The sequence below is a fragment of the Pseudochaenichthys georgianus genome, chromosome 9 (genome assembly GCF_902827115.2).
Source record: "Pseudochaenichthys georgianus chromosome 9, fPseGeo1.2, whole genome shotgun sequence".
In the NCBI taxonomy this organism is placed as follows: Eukaryota; Metazoa; Chordata; class Actinopteri; order Perciformes; family Channichthyidae; genus Pseudochaenichthys; species Pseudochaenichthys georgianus.
This window is the reverse complement of record NC_047511.1, coordinates 17,664,416-17,686,436: the sequence shown is the minus strand read 5'-3', so window position 1 is coordinate 17,686,436 and position 22,021 is coordinate 17,664,416. Positions and strand designations below refer to the sequence as shown.

At 41.1% G+C, this 22,021-nt stretch overlaps 3 protein-coding genes across 5 annotated transcripts in view; all 3 read right to left on the bottom strand.

Annotated features, from left to right (window-relative positions):
* Positions 1-155: 155 nt before the first annotated feature.
* On the bottom strand, positions 156-8,907 carry LOC117451950 (UDP-glucuronosyltransferase 2A1-like). Of its 2 annotated transcripts, none has more exons than XM_034090335.2 (7): positions 8,850-8,907; positions 6,776-7,504; positions 6,446-6,594; positions 5,115-5,246; positions 2,433-2,520; positions 1,390-1,609; positions 156-612 (listed from the first exon to the last, which is right to left on the bottom strand). In XM_034090335.2, the coding sequence occupies exons 2-7, from the start codon at positions 7,497-7,499 to the stop codon at positions 327-329; spliced, it is 1,599 nt and encodes a 532-aa protein (XP_033946226.1). In that variant the 5' UTR covers positions 7,500-7,504; positions 8,850-8,907; the 3' UTR covers positions 156-326. The 2 variants fall into 2 exon arrangements, with proteins under 2 accessions (XP_033946226.1, XP_033946225.1); XM_034090334.1 differs by lacking the exon at positions 8,850-8,907 and adding an exon at positions 7,597-7,757.
* Positions 8,908-13,498: 4,591 nt separating this feature from the next.
* On the bottom strand, positions 13,499-15,857 carry tal2 (T-cell acute lymphocytic leukemia 2). Its single transcript, XM_034091807.1, has 2 exons — positions 15,687-15,857; positions 13,499-14,698 (listed from the first exon to the last, which is right to left on the bottom strand). Exon 2 carries the CDS (start codon positions 14,682-14,684, stop codon positions 14,346-14,348), a length of 339 nt encoding a protein of 112 aa, XP_033947698.1. The 5' UTR covers positions 14,685-14,698; positions 15,687-15,857; the 3' UTR covers positions 13,499-14,345.
* Positions 15,858-18,876: 3,019 nt separating this feature from the next.
* The window catches only part of LOC117452023 (protein shortage in chiasmata 1 ortholog), a 31,436-nt gene continuing 28,291 nt past the window's right edge, over positions 18,877-22,021 (bottom strand). For both annotated transcript variants that reach the window (XM_034090437.1, XM_071204262.1), the window contains 3 exons: positions 21,064-21,213; positions 19,782-20,538; positions 18,877-19,439 (listed from right to left, as the gene is read on the bottom strand). In XM_034090437.1, the coding sequence (XP_033946328.1) occupies positions 19,354-19,439; positions 19,782-20,538; positions 21,064-21,213 (993 nt within the window). In that variant the 3' untranslated portion in view covers positions 18,877-19,353. The remainder of the gene's footprint in view (positions 19,440-19,781; positions 20,539-21,063; positions 21,214-22,021) is intronic.

Genomic DNA, 22,021 nt, shown 5'->3' with positions numbered 1-22,021 from the left:
TTGTTTCTCTCCTAAAATCTCCTCACATTGACCAAAGGGTGAATGTCTGATGATTTTGACAAGTATTTCGTTTCTTAAATCATATTTTTTCATTTTGTCTTCACAAGCAGTGTATGTGTGGGATCAAAATAATTATTAAACATGAGAATATAAAATAACACTTTTTTGTAACCTTTTATTAGTTGTTTCAACGTCTTTAAGAATAGGCCATTATTTATAACCCAGGGCTAGCGTTAACATTTTATGTTTTAGACTAAAAAGAATGAACAACCAGGCAGATTTCTGTATTCATCTGTTCTTTACCAGCTACATTTCAATTCAGTCGTTTACTCAGCCTTCGTCTTTGTGTTTCCCTTTCTGCCATAGCACCTACGGAAGCAGAAACTGCAGGTTTTGATGAAGAGGAGTATGAAGAACAGAGCAATAGCGAGGAGGAAGGCCAAGACATCCAGGCTGTGATACTGGTACCAGGTGAGTTCATGGGCCTGGACCCTCAGGTGCTTTGCTCCTTTGTTTCTCATGGTGAACTCGATCCAGAACACCGCCTCATCCCGAGGGTTCATTGGTCTGTCGTGGAAGATACTGGATAGCCTCATGACATTCTCCTTGTACCTGTGAGTGTGGACATACAGATCAATTACTATTGGATTGTTACGTTTCTTCCCCTTACAAAGAGTGTTAAACTCTCTTGTTGACTGACTTATTGAAGGACAGGGTTATAGAATATCCTTCATTATCTTTTATTACCCGTCAATTTGTTATTCAATAGGTTATATTATAAAGCATTGCATTGCTTTTAATTAATTTACCTTTTTTTGGTAATATTTCTTTTACAAAACAAGCTGTTAGAATATAAAATATAAGTGCATGAAGAATAAAGATAAACATAGACTGTGCGGTCAGTTTTCATGTGAACACACGATACAGATAATAAATGGGTTTCCCTGCACTGGCAGCAGAGGCCAAATGAAGCAGCCTTTTTGCCCTACAAACGAATATCTAAAAAACAATTGATTCAAAGGGAGTAAATCCTGCTGCATTGCGTGCCCTGTGAATTACTTTGAGTTACCAGAGATCGGCCTCAGTCTGTGTTTTTACCCTTCAAAATCACATACAGCCTTCAGAATTTTCAGTTAACTCGACTTTTGGTGTCATCATTTTAAAACCTAATCCCAACAACAATGCCAATAGATGAGAGGAAAAGGTCATCCATGATTTCGTATTGTCTTAATGACCTTGAAACACTGGTGTACATTGAACTGATATCCTAGCAATAATAGCTCCTTCGAGGTATGTTGTCTGAATGAAATGTATTCTCTTCAAAAAGCTATCTTCTTTCAATGCCTTTTTATTAGACTAAAACATACCAAGATATATAAAATAACTTACGATTTCTCATTGATGACAGTGTTGACTGCATCTCTAAGGTCCTCGGTCTTCATTGAGTTAAATTCTACAGAAAGTGCAGCTCCTTTCGTCTTCATATGGACCATGTTGTGTGGCTGGTCACCAAACAAGGGGATGCCCACCATGGGAACACCGTGATAGATGGCCTCATAAATCCCATTTGCGCCACCATGGGTGATGAAAGCTCTGGTCTTGGGGTGACCTGATATTTTACCAAAAAGAATGAAACATGTGTTACTCTCTTTACTCAGGACTTTCTCTAGAGCACATCTCTACTCTTCTTTATGATGTGACTGCTATACTATACAAACTGAACATTTGAAAAAACTTGGGTTAGATCCCAAAGAGATTTTACAAACTCTGCAGAAACAACAATCAGGCACACAGGACCGGACCTCATGGTTTGTGCTTTTAGTACAGCTTTGAGACACTCTGGTTGTTGGTCCAACCCAGGCATATAAGCTGTTCCAATTAAGTAAAACTAACGGTTGAGTTTGAATGGTATTCAAAGAGATAGTGAGTAGGTATTCTCAAAAACATATAATGTTAACTCAACAACCTTTGAATTTTTTTTGTGTGTGCTGTTGATGTACATTTTTTTTTATCATAAAGAAATGTACAAAAGAAATGGAATAAATACCAATAACATGCAAAATTAATTTGGCGTTTGGTAAGTAATTCTGTAGTATATGAAGTTCAAAAATGTTTGATACTACTGTATGATAAATAGGGAAAGGGACACAGCCTAAATTGTGTGGACCTACGTGTACTGTATAGGTAACTTTTCACTGGATAAATAAAAGTTATTAATTATGCATTTAATACATTTGTAAGGGTTGAAATATCCATTATTCAAAAGGACAACCTTTACCGAAATATTATTACTATGTTTTCTGTCCTAGTGTATGTCTCTTTAGGATTTTGTACTGTGAAACGAAATTATGACAACAAATGTGGTGGATACCCATTTAAATGTGAAAGTCATGAATCTCTTTGTCAAAGGATTTTATTAAAGCTTTACTTACCCAGTAGATCATTTTGTGGGATCCAGTCGTATATTCTAGTGTTGGCACCCAGAGTCGCTGGTTTTTCTCCACTGTATTTCCACAGCACCTTAAAACAATTTAAAGTAAAATAGTTGTATTTATCTCAACATTGTAAAACATTGAATTAGCAATGGTTGATCTTTGATTCTTAACTTGGCGGTTTTAGAGATATAGTTAGTGGGACGGGTACCATAATTCATTTTTTAACTTCATCTTAACCTCTCCCAACATCTTCCTAAATGTTACATTATTGTTAAGACTTTATTGTTCCTCCTTACCTTATGCCCTACACATCGGCAGGACCTATGCATTAAACCTTAGTTCTGGATTGGGGTCCATCCATCCATCCATCCATCCATCCATCCATCCATCCATCCATCCATCCATCCATCCATCCATTGTCAACATCCATTAAACGAAGTCTGGTCGCAAAGGTAGCAGTTCCAGCAGATGGCCCCAATCCTGCCTTGCAGGCAAACTTTTGACTGTTGTCCTTGCCTATACACCGAACAGCAGTTTTGTGTATTCGGCCTTCTTGGAGACCTTGAACAGAGTCCTGTATGGGGCACCTGAAGGGGACTACTTAGTCTTGTTAGGAGACTTCAATGATCATGTGGGCAATGATGTAGACTTTTAAAGGGGTGTGATTGGGAGGAACAGCCTCCCTGATCAGAACCCGAGCAGTGGATTAATATTCCGTCCTAGTCATAGATTGGCCATAACAAACACCACATTCGAACATAAGGTGGCTCATAATTGTACATAGTACCACGGCAACCTAGGCAGAAGGCCGATGATCGATTGCATCATCGGAACTGAGGCCGTATGTCTTGGACACTTGTGTGAAGAGAGGGGCGAAGCTGGCAGTTGGCAAACCTGGTAAGCCCAAACATGTAGTGCGGGTGAACTGTGACCGTTTAAAGGCCTCTATGCTGAAGGTTCTGCTGGGGGCTGTGGTTTGAAGGTGCAGTGACCCTTGAACATCCTCGTGGACAAAAGGTGGTCAGGGAACCCATCGCACTGAAAAAGGAGGTCTTCCGCCGTATGTTATCCAAGAGGAGTCTGTAGGTGGTTGCAAGGTACTGACAGGCCCGAAGGACAGCAGCCATAGCCGTAGCAAAACTATAGTAGCGGATGTGGGAGTTCGGAGTCGGTCAGCACCAAAGCAGTTCTGAAAACGGTTGGACACCACAGGAGGGAGAAACAGGGAATCATCTAAGCTGTATTGTAAGGAGGGGACACTGTGGAACTCAAATTATAGGGTGATAGGGCAATGGAATTAACAAAAAGTTTTCTCCCTGGAGGAGGTCACTGTGGTAAACAACTCCTCAGTGGTCCCGGGTGTTGATGAGATTATCCAGAACTGCTGAACCTCTAGGTTTTATGAGACTCATAGATGTAACGGCTCACAAACGTTGTGTGGAAGTACCTAAGAAGTGTCAGACCCAGATGGTGGTTTCCTTATTCCAAAATGAGGCCCAGAGGGTGGATGCCGACTACAGAGGCATCACATTACTCAACCTGTAAAAGTGTAATCTAGGGCAGTGTTTTTCAAAGTGGGGGCCCCGACGCCCCGGGGGGTCGCCTGGGGGCGCCAGGGGGGTCACGCAAAGTGTGAGGGAAAGGGGGATTTTTAAGTTACATATTTTTTCTTTTTAGATGTTATTAATAACTGCATATCTATCAATCTATCTGTCCTTTGATGCCAATCTTTTAATATTTTTAGTTTTTAAATCACACGACTGCCCTTCAAGCCAAACAGAATCGAGCTGCTGCTATAGAGAGGCGAAGTCCCTCCTTTCCATGGGACCTTATTTCGGAAAAGTTATGCATTGAAGTCAATAGAGAGAGAAAGATTATCTTTTGATCCCGTTTGAATTGTGCCACGAATTACACATATGATGTTTGTCAATTTAAAAGATCATTTTAGAAGTCAACATTTTTTAAATGTGTCGTAAAACTGTGAAGTAACCCTTTTTTTGTGTGAAACGCTCAATGAACTACATCTCCCGTCTCGCACCACACACCAAGACGACCGTCTCGTTGGCACATTTCACTTCTTTCTTTCAGAATGAGGCGAAAAGTATTAAAAGAGGTGAAAATCACTACAAGAGCATATTGAGAGCTGTACATACACAAAAGGGGAGTCAGTCGGTTCGTAAGAGCCAGCATGCGGGACCGGGATTTGTTGTCTTTCTAGTTGCGTATTTTTCATAGTCTTATATTTCAACAGTTTTACGACAAACTGACTTTTTTGAGATGGACATTATTTTTTAAGATTGACAAACATCACATGTGTAATTCGTGGCACAATTCAAACTGGATCGAAAGATAATCTTTCTCTCTCCATTGACTTCATGGACAGGAACTCAACGCAATTCATGGGGAGGGGAGTTGCAGTTTGGTGTACTTAGTTATTGCAGTTCTGCTCAGATGATGTTGTTCTGAAGGCATCACTGGTTTGCAACCTTCAGCACTCATTACATCAGTTAGCATTTGAGTGTGGGGATAAGGATCAGCTCCTCTAAATCTGAGACTATGGTTCTCAGCAGGACTGTTTACTACTACTTTGGAGTAAGTCCTCACCCAAAGTGAAGGATTACAAGTAGCTAGAAGTCATTCAAGTGAATTCCAGTTGGCACACACAGATTGTCCTCTTACCTTTTGTGGGATCTGAGCGAGGGCTGAGGCGATCATGTTTCCCTTCTCTGTAGTAATGTTCTTGATGAATGATCCCAAAGTGAAGACCACAATGCCAGCATCTCTAGAACTCTGCACAAACTCCTCCATATCCTGCAAAAAGAGAAACATCATCTTGATGTGTAAACCATCCAGCTTTTTCTTTTCTTTCTTTTGTGTTCTTTATCATTTAAAAGGAATCAAATGTTGTTGTTATTGTTTGTAAACACACAGCACTCAAAGTTGCCCTCTTCTGCCCAGCTCCACAAGTGAAAAATAAGGAGACATGTCAGGAACAAAGCAGTGAATCAGATCAAATAAAACAATACACAGCGGTTACGTTTTCTACTTTTCTTCAAATAAAGTAAAATAAGAAGAAATTGCATGTGACACACTTCTGATAGTGATGAGTAAGGGGAATTATTGTTGTGTAAGTCTATAGGCCTACATGTTTTTTAGGAAATACTACATAATATGTATATATATATATATATATATATATAAGGGGTGGGGGAAATAATCGACACAGCATAGTATCGCGATACTTTGCGTGGCGATATTGTATCAATACACGGATGCCAAGTATCGATATTTTATTATATAAACTTTTTACATTTTTTATTATTATATAAACTGTACCATATCCCTCCGAAAGATGGTCGTACACTTGACTGATGATTTCTAATTTATTGAAAACTCCAAAAACCAACGTAGCCTAAGAGCTACACAAAGACACAAAACAACAAATACATTTAAGTTACATCCATATGAGCATACCATTCAAAAAGTGAACTTCAAATAGTTAACAAAGTTATAATACAGTATATATATAAATTGAAATGTTGTTATCTCCGTTAATATATACTTTATCTCCGTTATTTTTCTCCGTCAAGTTTTTGCTTTGGAAACGGTAACTTCCTGCCAATTGCGCAAAGTCGCCTTCAAAATAAAAGCATGTCTATAATATAAATCAGGAAGTTACGTTAAGACATGTATACAATTACAATGAAAGTAACAAAAACTATGCCATCTCCTTTCAGGTTCAAAGAACACAAATTGGGTTATTTATTTACATAAACTATTCATATTGCAAATACATTTTTTAACCAGGAAGGGAAGACGGACATGGATATGACCCATGTGATTTGCAATATCGCAATATATCGTATTGCAATACTTAGCATATCATAGAATCGCAATACTATCGTAACGTGGCTTAAGTATCGTGATAGTATCGTATCGTGGGGAGTCTGGTGATTCCCACGCCTAATATATATATATATAAATGTCTGTGATATTGGAGATAGCCCTACCTCTGGTAAAGGTTTAGCCGGTCTGCAGTGGATTCCACCAACAAATTTGAAGTTGGGAAGGAAAGGACGAGGGAAATCAAAATCCCAGTAGGATCGCATCAACCAGATATCTGCTCTACCCATCGTCTCACAGGCACTGGTGGGTGTTCCTGTCACAATGCAACAGTTAATATTTATAAAACACATTTTATGAAGCTAATTCTTATATTTCATATGAAAAATAATATATAAGTAACTTTTATTGCATATTTTATCATTGCATTTGATCAAATCATCATTAGACATCATAAGGCTATTAAGAAAATCTGCTGTTACAACATTTTTCCTTACCTTTGACTTCGGAGTAGTATTTATCAATATCTTTAAAAAAAATGTTACTCATCACAATGTCTTGCAAAGCGTAGAAGAGGAAGTTCCACACTCTCTCTGAGAAGTCCATCTTGTCGGTCAGTTTGCTCATAGCTCCAGGGACAAAGGAGGGAGGAGCAGGGAGCTGACCACAATGTCTTTCACAGATATTGGCAATGGAAAAACGCAGAGAGAACACCAGGGGGATGCCCAAAATCTCTGCTACTAAGTCACTGCCGGGGTAAATTGGGTCAGCCAGGAGAAGGTCATATTTTCCCTCCTTCAACTTGTTCATGATGGTTTCTGATTTCAGCACGCCATCCAAGACCTTGAAAGTATAATGCATGTTAAGCTTCATCACATCTATGAATCTGATGTAAAGCTGAACATAGCTCATAGTATGCATCTCGTAGACAGAGAAGTAAAGGAACTCCTCAAAAAACTCTTCAATGGTTTCCTTTGAGACGGAGACGTTAAAGGGTTCATAGCCAAAGCGAGAAGGTTCACTAGAGTTCATGAACATGGAGGTGCTCGGCACCAGCACCTTCACCTGGTGTCCCCTGTCGACCAACGTCTCCAGCACAGGCTTCATGTTAATCCAGTGGCTGCCTTCAGTGTACCACACCAAAATGTTCCCTCCATTTGCGCTCCATGTCACAGAAAGGATCAGCAGGACACAAACGGAGACATGCTGCTCCGGCTTCATGGTGCCTGTTTGTGAAAACCAAGCAATTGGTTAGAGGTAAAAAAAGCAGTGACTGTCTAGTTAACGTTCAGAGTTGAAAACAAAAACGGTCTCTAACCTGTACTACATATCCTAAATCGGTAAGTAAAAACATAAACTAGTTGTTACTGCAGAGAGACTGAATGAAATAACAGACAGATAAGGATTCCAGCCAAGTGAACTTCGACACACTGAAGTAATTTAAGTACGTGTGTGAGCTTGTATTTTCTTGCGTAAGAATTTCCCCACATACCACTGTATTGTAGGAGTGAGAGTATGGCCACAGATGTGTTTTTTTTTGTGGGAGGGGAAACATTTCAAAAGCAGCTTCCTCAACGTTTTTTTCTTAGTTGTGATATTTATTGCAACACTAACTTTGTGTATCTATGTATAGCAGTTTGTTCTGAAATGTATTGTCCACTATTGGATCATTTCTTGGATTTACGTAAATACGTTTTAAAGTTTGGTGAACACATCAGTTCAAATGTTCTCTTGTCTAATAGTTAGGGGCATGACCAAATACCTTTTTTGTTATAACTCTTCTCTGGCTGAGTGTGTGTGTGTGTGTGTGTGTGTGTGTGTGTGTGTGTGTGTGTGTGTGTGTGTGTGTGTGTGTGTGTGTGTGTGTGTGTGTGTGTGTGTGTGTGTGTGTGTGTGTGTGTGTGTGTGTGTGTGTGTGTGTGGCCAAGCATTAATATACTTGTGGGGACCTAAATCTGTTTACACAGTCACGTGTGGGGACTCGCCTCCCTTATGGGGACAAATTGGAGGTCCCCATAAGGGGAATCATTAATTTTAGGGTGAAGACTTGGTTAGGTTTAAGGTTAGGGTAAGGGTAAGGGTAAGGGTTAGGGTTAGGCATGTGTTGGTTATGGTTAATGTCAAGTTGTGATTGGGTTTGATTGACTGACTCCTGCCTTGAAAAATGGCTTGATTCTTTCCAAACGGACACATGGGACAACTCAGACTTGAATCTTTTCCTCTTTATTTGTGTGATGCAGATTCCCGTTTGCTTCATTCAGCTTCTTGTTAGCCTCTTGATGCTCATTTAGTCATTTAGGTTGAAAACCTTTAACACAAAACATATTTTCATTCATTTTAGGCAAACAAACATTTCAATAAAAAACATGCCATCCTTTAACAAGCACTTTCTTTCCTGAAAGAAAATCAAGTTTACAATTAAACTTAACATCTAATCAAAAGTAACTGCATCTCAACAAAGTAAATTATATTCCAGCATCTTATGTTAGCTTCTTACTTAATAAGACTAGAAATAATAATACATGTAATCAAACATGGTTAAACCAGACTAATACATCCACAAATATTCACCAGCAGCGTCTGAGTCTCCTCTCCTCTCCTCTCCTCTCCTCTCCTCTCCTCTCCTCTCCTCTCCTCTCCTCTCCTCTCCTCTCCTCTCCTCTCCTCTCCTCTCCTCTCCTCTCCTCTCCTCTCCTCTCCTGTGCTGCATTTAGCTCATTAAATAGGAGACTCAGGCCCAATCCCAAACCACTCCCTCGACCCTACCCCTCCGTGACGGAGTGAACTCCGTCTGTAGCCACACTCGCAGCTCAACGAGGCTCCTCCTGTCAGATGGAGGGAGTAAATACAGCAGCAAGCTTTGGGACGGCCTCCCCTCTCTCCGGCAGAAACAGGAAATGCCCTAACTGTATGTAACAACGGTTTCAAATCAGCATCTCTTAGACAAAAAGTTTAAATTAATAACTCAAATAAAACTCCAAACATCTTTCATTGTGTTTCAAAGCTCTTTTAGTTTTAAACCTGATGTTTATAAGCTTCTTAGTTTTTTCAACGGTCTGTAAATATACACAACTTTATAATAAAATGCACACATTTACCTTTTTCTAGACTAAACACAGGTATGATCCTAAGTTAAAAACATATGAGGTCATCATGAGGTTGTTAACATCGCAGTTTATCAGTGGATGTTTGCTGGAACTACTTGTAAACAGCGTGTTTCCTGACGGACAAACACAGCGTGACTCCGGTCAGGTAGAGACCGGTCTCAAGTCAGCACCGCTGCAGACTCGCTGTTTGAGGGTTTGATAGCCCACTCCCCCTCCACACTCGTTGCTTTGGAACAGCCCTCAATATGGCGGACCCTCCGCGTGAACGCGCAAACGGAGGGGTAGGGTGTAGGGGGCGGTTTGGGAATGGGCCTCACTCTTCCTTTGAGCCACCTCTCAGTGGAATCACATACCCTAGGCTCCCTGTCTCCACCTGCTGGACCGGAGCCAGATGTTGAGTTGCACTTCTCAGGCTCTGACAACATAGTTAAGGTTAGGATAAGTCTCCAGGAAATGCATGTAAGTGAATGTAATGTCCCCTGAAGTGATGTATACATGGTATATGTGTGTGTGTGTGTGTGTGTGTGTGTGTGTGTGTGTGTGTGTGTGTGTGTGTGTGTGTGTGTGTGTGTGTGTGTGTGTGTGTGTGTGTGTGTGTGTGTGTGTGTGTGAGAGGAGCCGTTACGTCACTATACTCAGCGTTCTGGGGCAGCAGAGACAGGTCTTTTCTGTGTTAGAGTTTTACTCGCTACAGGGTGTGCTTTGAGGGTTTGTGACTCTGCAGACCGTTTACATGCAGAAAAAACACACAAGGAGACGGGTAATAACCAGAAAAGCATGTCATGGGATCTTTAACGTGTAGCATTTAGTTCTATTCATTGCTGTGCATAAGTACAGCCTCACACAATTGACAGTGTGGCGTGTTTTCAAAATGTATTTAGCTGTAGGAAGAGGCAGCTGATTTCAGCTCAGGGGTCAGGTCGGTGTTAATATTCGGGAGGCGGGGGTGGTCGACCATGCCTTTAGGAATCAGTGGCGTTGAGTCTATGCTGTTCTTGGGAAATGTCACCAGCGACTCTTTGGGTGTTTAAATATAAACTCTGGGTACTCAGGCCCCCTCATTAACATTGTAGATCCCTTTTGACGCTGGATTCAGGAGCGTCTGGGAAAACAATAAGCATTTGAATATTGAATTCAATGCCCTGTTGAGGGAGTCAGTGCCATTCAGAGTGTGTAAGTGAAACGTCCTCAGAACTCCCCTGGTGGCATAGAGGATGTGTGAGAGAAAGTAATGGTCGGTATAACATCTTGTTCAGGGTATCATTGAGTCTAAATATAAAATTCCAGAGAAAAATGAAATACAAGCGTAAAATGCTATGATTCCCTCTCTACATTCCTGCTGCTTCCTTCCTTCCCTGCTCTGTCTTTCCACCACAGGGTAAGGGTTACAGCGCATTGCTTTTTGAAGTAGATATTTGCATAATCAGATTAGGATGCGTGATTGTCAGTGGGCTCCCCCATCAGAGGGTGCTCCAGAGGAGAGAGGGTGCTGTCCAGCCCAACAATGGATAACTCCCCTCCTCTCTCACCCTCCAACCCGCCTGCACCTGCATCCCACCCAGCCACCCGGGTTGCTGCATGGTCGGCCGTGGCGGCAGTGCACGCTTGGTCTTGCAGCCATGGAGCGGGAGAGATAGAGTGGGAGGAAAAGGGAAGAAGGAGGGGGTTTGAGTGCATGACGGGAGTGGGAGGGCAGGGGTTGAGCTGAGATATTTAAACATGCAGAGTGTGAATTGGCTTTAAGGGGATAAAGAGCTCAGGGCCTATCGGTTGGCACCCAACTCCAGAAATTCTTTTTCATGGGCGCCTCAGCCGGGAGAGCGAGGGGCTGCCTGCACTGATCTGGTCCATTGTGATAACAGATTCAGACAGTGTGCTAGACGCTGATAAGGAAATGTGCTCTCAATAGACGATTACCCACATACTTGGGAGAGAATAGTCAATCAGGCAAATATACTTGGTAGAGGGAAAGAGAAGCGTACAGATTTGTTATTATTTTCAATGCAGGGTTTCATAATCCTGCAAAAGTTGAGGTCAGGGTAATTCTCATATTGTGATTGGGTGATTTCTGTAAATAAGGTGTATCAGCAAAATGCATTACACTGCCTGACAGCATGGATGTGTGGAAAATCTGTCACATGCTATCCCGTTTCTAAACATGACTGAATATTTAAGTCTAAAATACAACAAAACCTTCAACATACAAAGGATTCAGGTATTACAAATATAGTATCTCATATTGCCTGGTAGTTCAGTTATTAATAACCAGAGTAGTTTTATTTCAGTTCACCATGAAATTGCTCGATTTACTGTGAAATTGCACAAGAGGTAAATACCTCCCAAATTGATGCTGGGCGAGAGGCACACCGATGCTGTACAGTTGTTTTCACTCTCCCAATATGATTTATTTAGTGTGTTTGCAGCATTACAAAGAGTCACCTGTCAGTTCCCACAGGCCTCCAGTCAGTGTATCCAGCTGCCCTCTGCTCCGTTTACACACCATTAGCCAGAGTTTAACAGTGGCAGTGAAAGGGCTCCAAACCAACTCGGTGTTTACTCTTCAGCTCAGAAAGTTGCACCCTTTTGGCTTAAAATGTGGCACATTTTCCACAGGCACAATAGACGAGTAGGCATGTCGATGTTTGACCTCAGGTCTAGAAAACAAACAAGAAGACGGGTGCAAACAAACCTGCTGATATTCCAACTAAAGCTAAAATACTTTACATTACAGTGCGTTCGTCATGTTCTGGACTGACAAAACATTAATCAACAACTGTTTTGATAATTAATTATCAAATAAAAAAACATGCCAAATGTTTGCTGGTAGCGGTTTTACCATAGGGCTTTACCCATGTGTGTTTTTCTCCCTTTTTGAAATTAATATACATCGAAAGTAATTTGACATTTTAACTTTGGCAAATTATAATGTTTACTTACCAATTCAACAATTAATTGAAAAAAATGGTTAAATCAAAAATGAAAAACAATCAGCACTTGGTTGCACAATTTGAACTTTGGTTGATTTTTAGCTTTTATTTATTTTTATAGTTTGAGGTTTTTTTCTATAGGAACATTTATCAACATGCACAGTAACATTTTGTATATTGATGCATTGGATTTGTAACCTTTTGTGGATGATTCCCATACAAAATAAATGAACTGGTGGCTTCCGTCAGTTATCTTTTTATAAAACAAGTTACACTCAAAGTTCTGCCTACAGTGCTTCTTCTACGTTGTCCTGAAGCGAACTACATCTGCACATTGGTCAACTGGACAGTGTTTGACTCCAGAGTGACCTCCGACTCCCGGGGGCACAAGTTAAGCTGTCACTTTCAGCGCTCCTCTCACAGACCTCTGGTCAGTGGACAGAGAGCGAAGGTCAGCTCTGTGTCCACACGGTCATTACACGACCTGCGGACAAATGTTTCTGGGATATTGAGCATGAACAAAGAGGCGGTAGCTCCGCTCTTAACTTCACATCAGCTGTGTTTTACACAGGGAAATGATTTCATTGGAGACCAACATGATGTACCAATTCCACACTGCGTACTCATTGTAAATGTCTCAGTACATTACATATTTGCTGTTACTATGCAATCTACATTTTATCCAAGTCTATACAAATAGGAAATGACACAATATTGCTGTTGATGCACATCAATCAAACTGTTACTGAGGTTGTTTATCCAAGGATTTAATTGGTACTTTATTTTATTTATTTTTAGGTGTTTCTGGTCTTGTTTTACCACCATTTTTCTTTCCAGTCACTACGCTATTTCACCTGTCACTTGTTTTGGGTAAACGCTTTTTACCCAAAATTGTGGGACAATTGTGTCCTTCAACACAAATAGGCTGTTTTAGTATGTATAATGGGAGTTTTGGGCAATAACATATACATATAATTGCATTTCAAATTGTATATAACACCACGGTTAAAAAGTGTCAGATTCAGTAAGTAGTTTAAACTCTACCCAAAAATGTAATCTTTCGTAGATCTTGAAGTTTCCAGCTGTAAGAATTACAAACCATTAGTGACCTCTTTAATTAGACAGAAAGTGTTTTTTTAACAAATCATTTATTAAATAAATAGTTCAAATAAATACGATACTGTATATATTAACAAGCACACCAAAATAACTTAAAAAGGAGGTATAAGAAGATAAATAGCACTCTTCACAGTAGACAATCAATTCATAATCTTTGGCTATATGACATGCGTATTTTTACAAAAGCTCAAATAAACACATTTAAATTAGAAAACATATGCGTTGTAAAGGATGTAATTCATCGAAAGCGGATTGTCATTTTTGAAATTTCTCAACCCAATCCTAAGAAAACAAATTGGTCTTCAAGAAACACTGATAACTGTTGTGTAATACTGTATGTGTGAGAAACAGCAAAAGTCTTCTGAAGTCACATAACCTTTACAAACAAAAATAAAGGTCAGATTTAGTCGTCAAAAAACAGCATGTCGTAGAAAAAAGGAGAAAAAAAGTGCCCGTGGCTATTTTGAGACGATTGCAGTCTGGAGAATTGGCTGAGCCATTATCTATTCAAGTGCTGAATCTATTGCTTGAAATGAGAAATTCCTTAATCCCCTCCATTTTCCTCATCGGCAAAACACCCTGTCATTGCAAAACTAATTTAGTTCCAGGCGGGCATTAACATGAAGACATGAAGGGAATATTGTACATCCAGGCTTTTACACATCCATGCAGAATACAAATTCATTTTCACCCGCAAATCATATTTGAACACTGATCAGCGTGGAGGCTGTACCAACATTTTCAGCCATGTTTGGAGCCCACATCTATCACACAATATTGGGTCTTCTGCATTGAAACACGCACAGGTGACAAATGCAGAGACAAAAAGAGTCTTGAGAAAAAACAAGAGCAGTTTGTCAAAACCCCATAAAGGGTCAGAAGGTCCACTCGAGAGTTTCCTTTTTTTGTGTTTTCTACCAGGCCTCGGAGCTGTCGCAGCTGGAGTCAGGTGACGGGACCTCTGTGTCGCTGGTCATGGCCCAGGGGTGAGGAGGGGAGTTCAGCTGCTCCATGCTTCCTCTGAGGAAGGTGAGCAGAGCGGTGGGGGAGTGGCTGGCCGGCAGACCGGTCTGGCTCTCCAGCAGCTGCACCAGGAAGGTGATGTAACGCATGGCCAGGCGCAGGATCTCGTTCTTGCTCAGCTTCTTCTCCGGAGGATGGGTGGGGATGAGCTTGCGGAGCTCCGTGAAGGCGGTGTTGACGTTGTGCTGCCGCCAGCGCTCCCTCGTGTTGGTGAACACCTTCCTGGTCATGGTGCTGAGTTGAGCTGCAACGATTAATCGAATTATTGATTAGTCGATTGGTAGAAAATAAATCAGACTATTTTCATAATTTAGAAATTGTTTTAGTCTATTTTTTTAAAGCAAAAATAATTCCCAAACATGCCTAAATTCCAGGTTCTTTAATGTGAATATGTTAGGCTTATCTTTGTCATTAATGATAGTAAACTCATTTGATCAGACATTTCAAGATGTCATCTTTGGTAAATTAGAAAGGGCACTTGTTTTACATAAAGAATAATAATAAGAGTAATGAGCAGAATCACGGTAAACAATCTTAGTTCTTAAGTGACTGACGGAAAGGAAAAGGATGGAATATTGGACAAGGTACTGTAGTACTTTTCACAAAACGATACATTTTGATTGCACCAATTTACAAAATCCTTCAAGAATATTTACCAGAATCTGTGTCGCTGTTTTCTGCTCCTTACTGCAAAATACAACTCTAATGTATTGTCTTTTTCTCACAAACAGACATTCCTTCATATTCTAAAGGCTTATTTTGGAAATGCTTTAACCATACTGCATTATTAAGTGTTTATAAGCAGTATATACATTACTAATGGCTTTAAAAGATGGCTTTTCACCTTGCGTACGCGACAGATATGTGTCCACAACAATTCCTGTAGGCACCCACATTTATGGCTGGCGTATGCATAGATGATAAACGACAATATAGTAAATAGAAAACAATTCAAAAGAGATGCAGTTGTTGTCAATTACTCTGCAATATATTAGCTGTGAAATAGATGGGTTGAAATAGAGTTTAACCAAATTGTTTTTTCTAAAAAGCTTAATAACAAACAGCTCTTAGAGGAAAATAATCATTATAAATAAATCATTTGATATTCCGGTCAATGCAAAGTGTTGTATAGAAAATCATCATCTTAACACTCTGGCTGATTAATTATTTACTTGACCAAATTGGAAACACGTGGCCTGAATGAGAAACGAAATCCACATCAAACGCCTCACCTGTATGTGTGTAGAAATGTGCAGAGATGTCAGTTTGAGAGTGGTCCTCCGCAGGTCACCAGTGTCCAGTGGTCCGCTGTGAATGCCCACTCAGTTGTGTCTTCTCATGCTCGATGACAGATCCTTGTGAGCAGGAGGGAGGGAAAGAGCTAAAGAGAGAGGGTGTGAGGGAGGGAGGGATGGGGTAAGACTGCCGCATGCTCGCATCCCACATTTTATAGCAGGGTGAACCCTTTTGTGTGACGTATGCCGTCGTGGAGCCTCTGGCATTGTGTGTGAGGTTGGTGTTAACTGAGGAGTGATTGTTAAAACACACCCCTCCCTTTTCATTATTTAGATCCAATGGAGGTGGCTTTATGATGATATTGTCCATATATCACTTTACATTATTTTTATAGGTATTTCTGTGCAATAATTGAAGGGATTCTGGGTCACCCCCCCCCCCCCACTAAACAGCCTTTTAAGTGACTATTTGTGCAGCTTTTATGATTCATTGCTCATTTAATCCTTGAAGGTTTGCACTAAAGGAGACAAATACATTCCCATTGAAGTGAAACTGAGACGTTGTGGACACTTGTTCCTTTCTATTTCTCTGACATTAGGCATGGACAACCCACCGTTCCTGCACCGTGGAAAAGACCTTGATATCACTGCCTGCTCTGCTATTGAATTCTGCCTGATTGGGCCACAAAAGGTAAAAATACCATATCCAGATTGACAGTTGAACAATATGTGTTTTGTTATGACTATGGTAATCTTGTTGAGCCATTCCAAGGGGCCACACATAAATTACAGCGTCCTAACTCACCTCTCTCTTACCACTCCTCACTCCTCTTTCTCCCCCCTTCTCTGCCTCCCACTTTCAACCTCCGTTCCGATAAAAAAACAAGTCCAGTTTAACCAATTGTCACTGTTCCTTTTACACCCTTCAAGTGTTGTTTCAAAGACGCAGCCTTCCATAAAAGTCTCTGTGTGTAGTAGGAATTTACATAATCCGATTAGGGGCTGGGATTAGCCCCGAGCCTGGAGAACAGGCCCGATGGGGGCCGTTTTCTGAATCGGCCATTCATGGGCCCCGCTGCACGTCCAAGAGGCTGCACCTGCAGGCCTGCGCTCTCTGCCTCCATCCAGCCTCCACTGCAGAGTCTGCAGACACACTCGCTGGTGTCAAATCTGTTCACTTTTTATCACACCTACAAGGCCAGGTTGATTATACCTGATTGGTTGTGAGTCATCTATTATGCATGTTTGGGCAACAGCAGAATGACGAGCTAAGAAGCCCCATGTGGTATTTAAATGTTGCAAGTGCAGCGTTTTGATTTGCACACCGTGAGAGACAAAATGAGATGGCTCATAAAGCCAGTCTCATGAGGTCAGGTCTGTTGAATAACAGAGGTTACTGCTGTATTTATTATTGCACACTGTTTATAAGTGCAGACAATTCTGGGATACAGAATTTGTATTTAGAGAAGAGCTACAACAGTTAGAAAATCATCATTGACAACCTTTATCTGATTCACTTCTGACCAAGCGGGACTATCGTTAACTGGCTTTGTGTATCCAACATGTAAATCAGGTCTGGTTTTCATGTTTCTTTAAAAAGCCAACTTTTAATAAATACATGTATTAAATATGTTTTTATTCTCCAAATAATAATCACTCAAAAGTTGCTATTGCCACTTGCAAAATGCAGGGAGATTTCCTGCAAATGGACTAGTTCCCATCAATGAACAGAAACTACAGCACCAGCAGATTTATTGTAAACACAGTAGATGAACAGACCTTGAATTGATATTGTTTACAAAATGAAGCCATTCTAAGCAGTCCAAATAATAATCATGTTGATTTGAGCCAGACTTTTATTATAGGGCAATATTGACCAAATGCTGTTTGTCCACGAAGATGATGCAATGTTGAGAGTTGCAAATAAAGATCTTATTCATTCAAGATAAATGGATACATCCTCCCAGTTTATCAAAGTCCACAATGATGTATTTTAAATCTATATATTGAGTTTAATATGTAAAAAGAGAAATGCAAGAATTCTCTGTATTTCAGAGACTGAATACAGCTACATGGAAAACTAATCTTAAAATTAATTATTTATAAAAAAAATAGCTTATTTTTGTTGCAGCTCTACAGTGTTGGTTATTGTGTAAAAAAACATTGTGTTGCTTCGGCTGATATTGATTTCCTTCAGGGATATGTCATTGGTCCTATCTTAAATCAGTTAGGCAAACAAATGTGCACCTAAGACACAGGAAATCTCGCCTCTGCTGGGGCTGCGTGTTTTATGTGTGTGAGGAAGCACACAGGTGACACAGTTAACTGCTGCCTGTGATGACAGATAACAGCTATGTGACCTTTACAGCTGTAGCATCCCAACCTAAAGGATAGCTTTGGTTTAAACAGCCTGTTAATTCCCACAATATCTCCCCTGTCCCATTCAGTCTCTTCTTTAAGGATAGTCGGGGGCAATTACTGCACCATTACGGCTGCTGTTTACCGAGCCTTCTTACGGGGGCTCCTTTGACCATCCTGCTTTTGTCCCTGTGCCATTAACAAAAACAAACCATTTACTCTGTCTCTTTGTTTGTCCACTGCTTGCGAGAAGGCAGAGGCCGGAGAGACAGAGACGTTTAAAAGACAACAAAAAAAGCTTGGTGGGTCATTGATGGTGGCTAGCCAGGCCTGGATGTGTCTGTCCAGAGGAGGGAGGCTCCGAGTCCATGTCCCTCGGGGTTGTCTTTGTCTGGGGATGGTTCCTCGGGGAGCTGGCTTCACTCTGCTGGCTCGTGAAGATAAGCACTCTCTCCACATGCTGAGAGGCGATGATAAGGGGATTGCTTCACTAAATGAAAAAAAAGAAGAAATATCCCCACCATTGGAGCTGCTAAAATGAGACGCTTTATCAGTTTAGCTGGGAAAGACCCTCTCGATCCCACTCCTCCAGCCATAAATCACTATTTGTTTTTCACCAGTAGGCCTGCTCTGTGTGGAGGAAAACAAAGGCTAAATGTGCCCACAGTTAAGTCCTATTTTGTAAAAATATGTATTACTTAGAAGCAGTATATAGACATAGATTGTTTATAGCACCTAATAATCTATAAACTATTTAATAATATGCAGTATTTTCAACATATACAATTTCATCTTTGAACACATTTAAACGTTTATATTGGCATTCATTATGAGTTTACACAGCAGCATCCGGTTGTGAATGTTTAACAGTACAGGAGAATAACAAGTAGGGTACAGATGTTGAGGATAATAACAATACAACCTGTGGGTTTTATTTAAAAATCACTAATAAATATGTTTTTAATTGGAAATAGAAGCATAACATTTTAAAACAAGCCATTAGAAATACTTAACATATATAACTTTACAAAAATATTATTAGAACAATAGTAAAATGTTGGTATTTCATGTTTTTCCTTTACACACATATTTTTTAAGGACAAAAACTGCTGCTTGGGAAAAATAAAATGTATGTATAGAAATGTTTTCCAAAAAATGCTTGACGTAGAAACTTCTTGGCAGAACAAACAGACCAAGTCAAACGTAATTCTACCTGAACAAACACTTGAATGATGTAATTAATAACTTGAATCCGACAAAACGATGTCTTTGCAAACAGGCCACAGGAACAAGGCATTCAAGTCATTTAGAATAATTTAAGCCTCGTCTGTCCATCACTTCTGCCGGGCACCTTCTCATAGCTTAACTTCCCCCTCTTCAGCGGTGTCATCACTGCAAAAGAAAAAAGGAAATATATCAATCTGTGTATTAACCGATTATGCAAAGAAAACAAAATGATTTATCAAGATAAACACAAAAATCTCCAGTGTTCCTGGTGCGCTTTTTGATGATGTCATCCTGTTTTTGCCCTCTCTTTCTCTACAATGTTTGGATGAAACTTGCCTATATGGCAATGTATTTATTCAAGGAGTCCTTTTTAGTCTCTTAGCTGGAGAAGAAGCATCAGTGGACCTTTAAGTCACATGCTTTGTCGACGTTGTGATTTATTCATCTGTTTCCATCATCCCCAATTTGCTTTAATGACACACCTAAACTATAACAATTAACACTCACCTGTTTCAATTAACCCTGCAGCCTCGCCCCTCCTCTTCCTCTCTTGTCCGATCCAGCATTTGGAGCCGTAGTTAGTGGGAATCATCGCGGTGTCTCTGCTGTTGGTGAGAAAGTCGTTGCTACTTTGGCCTTGACCCCACAGCGTGACCTCTGCAGGGGGGCTCAGACTGTAGGTGACGTGGGGGTTGTCAGGGTGTTGGACACTGTAGACCGGCGAGTGCCTGGACATGTGACTGTGGGCTGGCTTCTGCATGGCGTTGGGGCTGAAGCTGAGCGTGGAGTCCAGCTCGAAAGGACTTTTGCATCCTGGAGTATGGGTGTTGAGGATTGTTGGAACCTTTGGTGTCCACTCACTGTTTACTCTTCCAACAACTCTCCCCACGGCTCCAGTTCTGCTTCTCCAGCCGGAGAACTTCCCCTCCTCCCTGTCCTCCTCTCTCCACTGACCACTGCTGGTCCAGCTCCTCTGGGGGGGGTGGAGGTCCTCTTGGCTGCTAAAGGAAGTACTCACGTCAATTCTAAAGTCTCTGTGGCCCTCCTGCATGGAGTCTGTGTTTGGTTCACAGAAGCTGCGATCGGCTCCGAACAGGAAGCTACTGTTGCCGTCACTACAGAACAGTTCTGGCTGAGGTTCAGAGTCGTTGTGCTCGGGGTCATCAGTGGTGGTCCACAGGCTGTTTGGGGGGCTGGGGTGTTGTGTTGTCTCAGTCAGGACCGCCTGAGACTCCATGTACAGGGAGGTGGTGTCACTGAACAGCTGAAACCAGGAAGAGAAGAGGGCAACATTAGAGATGTCACTAAAAGGTTTACATTTTCCTTACTATGAGATATTTTAAAGTACTTCAATTCTGCTGCTATCAATCTTTAGGTGGAGGAGTGACAACAATACATTTCAAGAAATCCCACTGGACTTTGAAAGACTATGATTATTATTATTATTAGGATGTTTTTCACTATTTTCAAATGATCAATTGATTAATCCAGACAATGTTGCAGCCCTGCTTCTTTTTCAAAATACCATAAATGAGTGTTTCATGTTAAATGTATTAACGTGTCATGAGTAGTGTGAATGTTTCATGGCTGTTTTCGCCATCCAGAAAACCAAACAGTGCATTGTATGACACGACTGGTCTGATAATCAGACTGACAGTATACGCTGGAAAACTACGTGTTACCATTAAGGAATGTATTGATCCTATAAACCTCTGGGGAGCTTTAAGGGAAAAACACCATCATACAGTATACGGGTGATTTATAAGTGTGGTTTCATATTTCTGATCACCTTGAGGACTTTCTGTGGAACCTCAGGGAGCAGCTCCTTCAGCTGAGACAGAGGGGCCCCCAGGAGCCACTGGACTGACGGGGCTCTCCTCAGCATCAGCTGACCCACCAGAGGGTTAATACAGGGGAACTGCAGCAGGCACTTCTCCTCCTACAGGGAGAGAAAACCACAGCAGAAGACAAACTCATATTGGAAATACTTCTCTGGGGTCAGGGGGTAAACATGAAAGCCATCTACTGTTAAAGGTGGGGTAGGTAATTCACTTCAGAAACACTTTTTGTTATATTCCATGGAATGCTCTTAACATCCCGATAGCAATGAATACATTAAATGCTTTGACAACAAATCCATAAAAAAACGTCATCTGTGGAAGCCGTAGTACTGTAAAAAGCACGACCAATCATCTGAGCCGACCCGGCTAAAATAACTGGATGGCCTACCTGCCTGTCAGCCTTCCATCTGTGCACAAACTTATCTCGTGCCCTCATTGGTCATGTGTGCGTTCGTGTGTGTTGGAGGAGGGGCTCTGTAAGGAAGTCTGAAGGAAGGGGCAGATATTTTTCGGCTGCGTACTTTCAAATTATAGCGCACTCGAGCTGGTTTCTCCATTCTTACCTACCCTGCCTTTAAGTTGCAAGAGTTCTATTTCGTCCCTACTGACCGCCAGAGGCGGTGCTTTAAACACTGGATATGTCCATCGCGCGCATGCGCAGCTCGAGTACCAATAACAACAAAGTCACCTGTGACCCACGTGACACCGGCTATATCAGCCGGTGTCGTCAGAGGATCTGTTCCTTTCATCTTCTCGCTGCGCGAGAGTACCGTGGCTACATTTTTGTAGCCTACAGCGTTCAGGTTTGAACGTTTGATCTGAGGGATTGCTCTGCAAGCAGCTGGCCGCGTGCAGCTTCGCGACTGACAGTCGGAGCTACGGGTCGTTAAACGCGTCCTCCAGGAG

What these genes read in the sequence shown, in the direction of transcription:
- tal2 (XM_034091807.1), bottom strand. Translation starts at nt 14,684, where the DNA reads ATGACCAGGAAGGTGTTCACCAACACGAGGGAGCGCTGGCGGCAGCAC.
- LOC117451950 (XM_034090335.2), bottom strand. Translation starts at nt 7,499, where the DNA reads ATGAAGCCGGAGCAGCATGTCTCCGTTTGTGTCCTGCTGATCCTTTCT. An exon ending in TCGCTCAGATCCCACAAAAG is followed by an intron (nt 2,521 to 5,114) that starts GTAAGAGGACAA and finishes AATTGTTTTAAG; the next exon opens with GTGCTGTGGAAATACAGTGG. An exon ending in ACTGTCATCAATGAGAAATC is followed by an intron (nt 613 to 1,389) that starts GTAAGTTATTTT and finishes CCACACTCACAG; the next exon opens with GTACAAGGAGAATGTCATGA.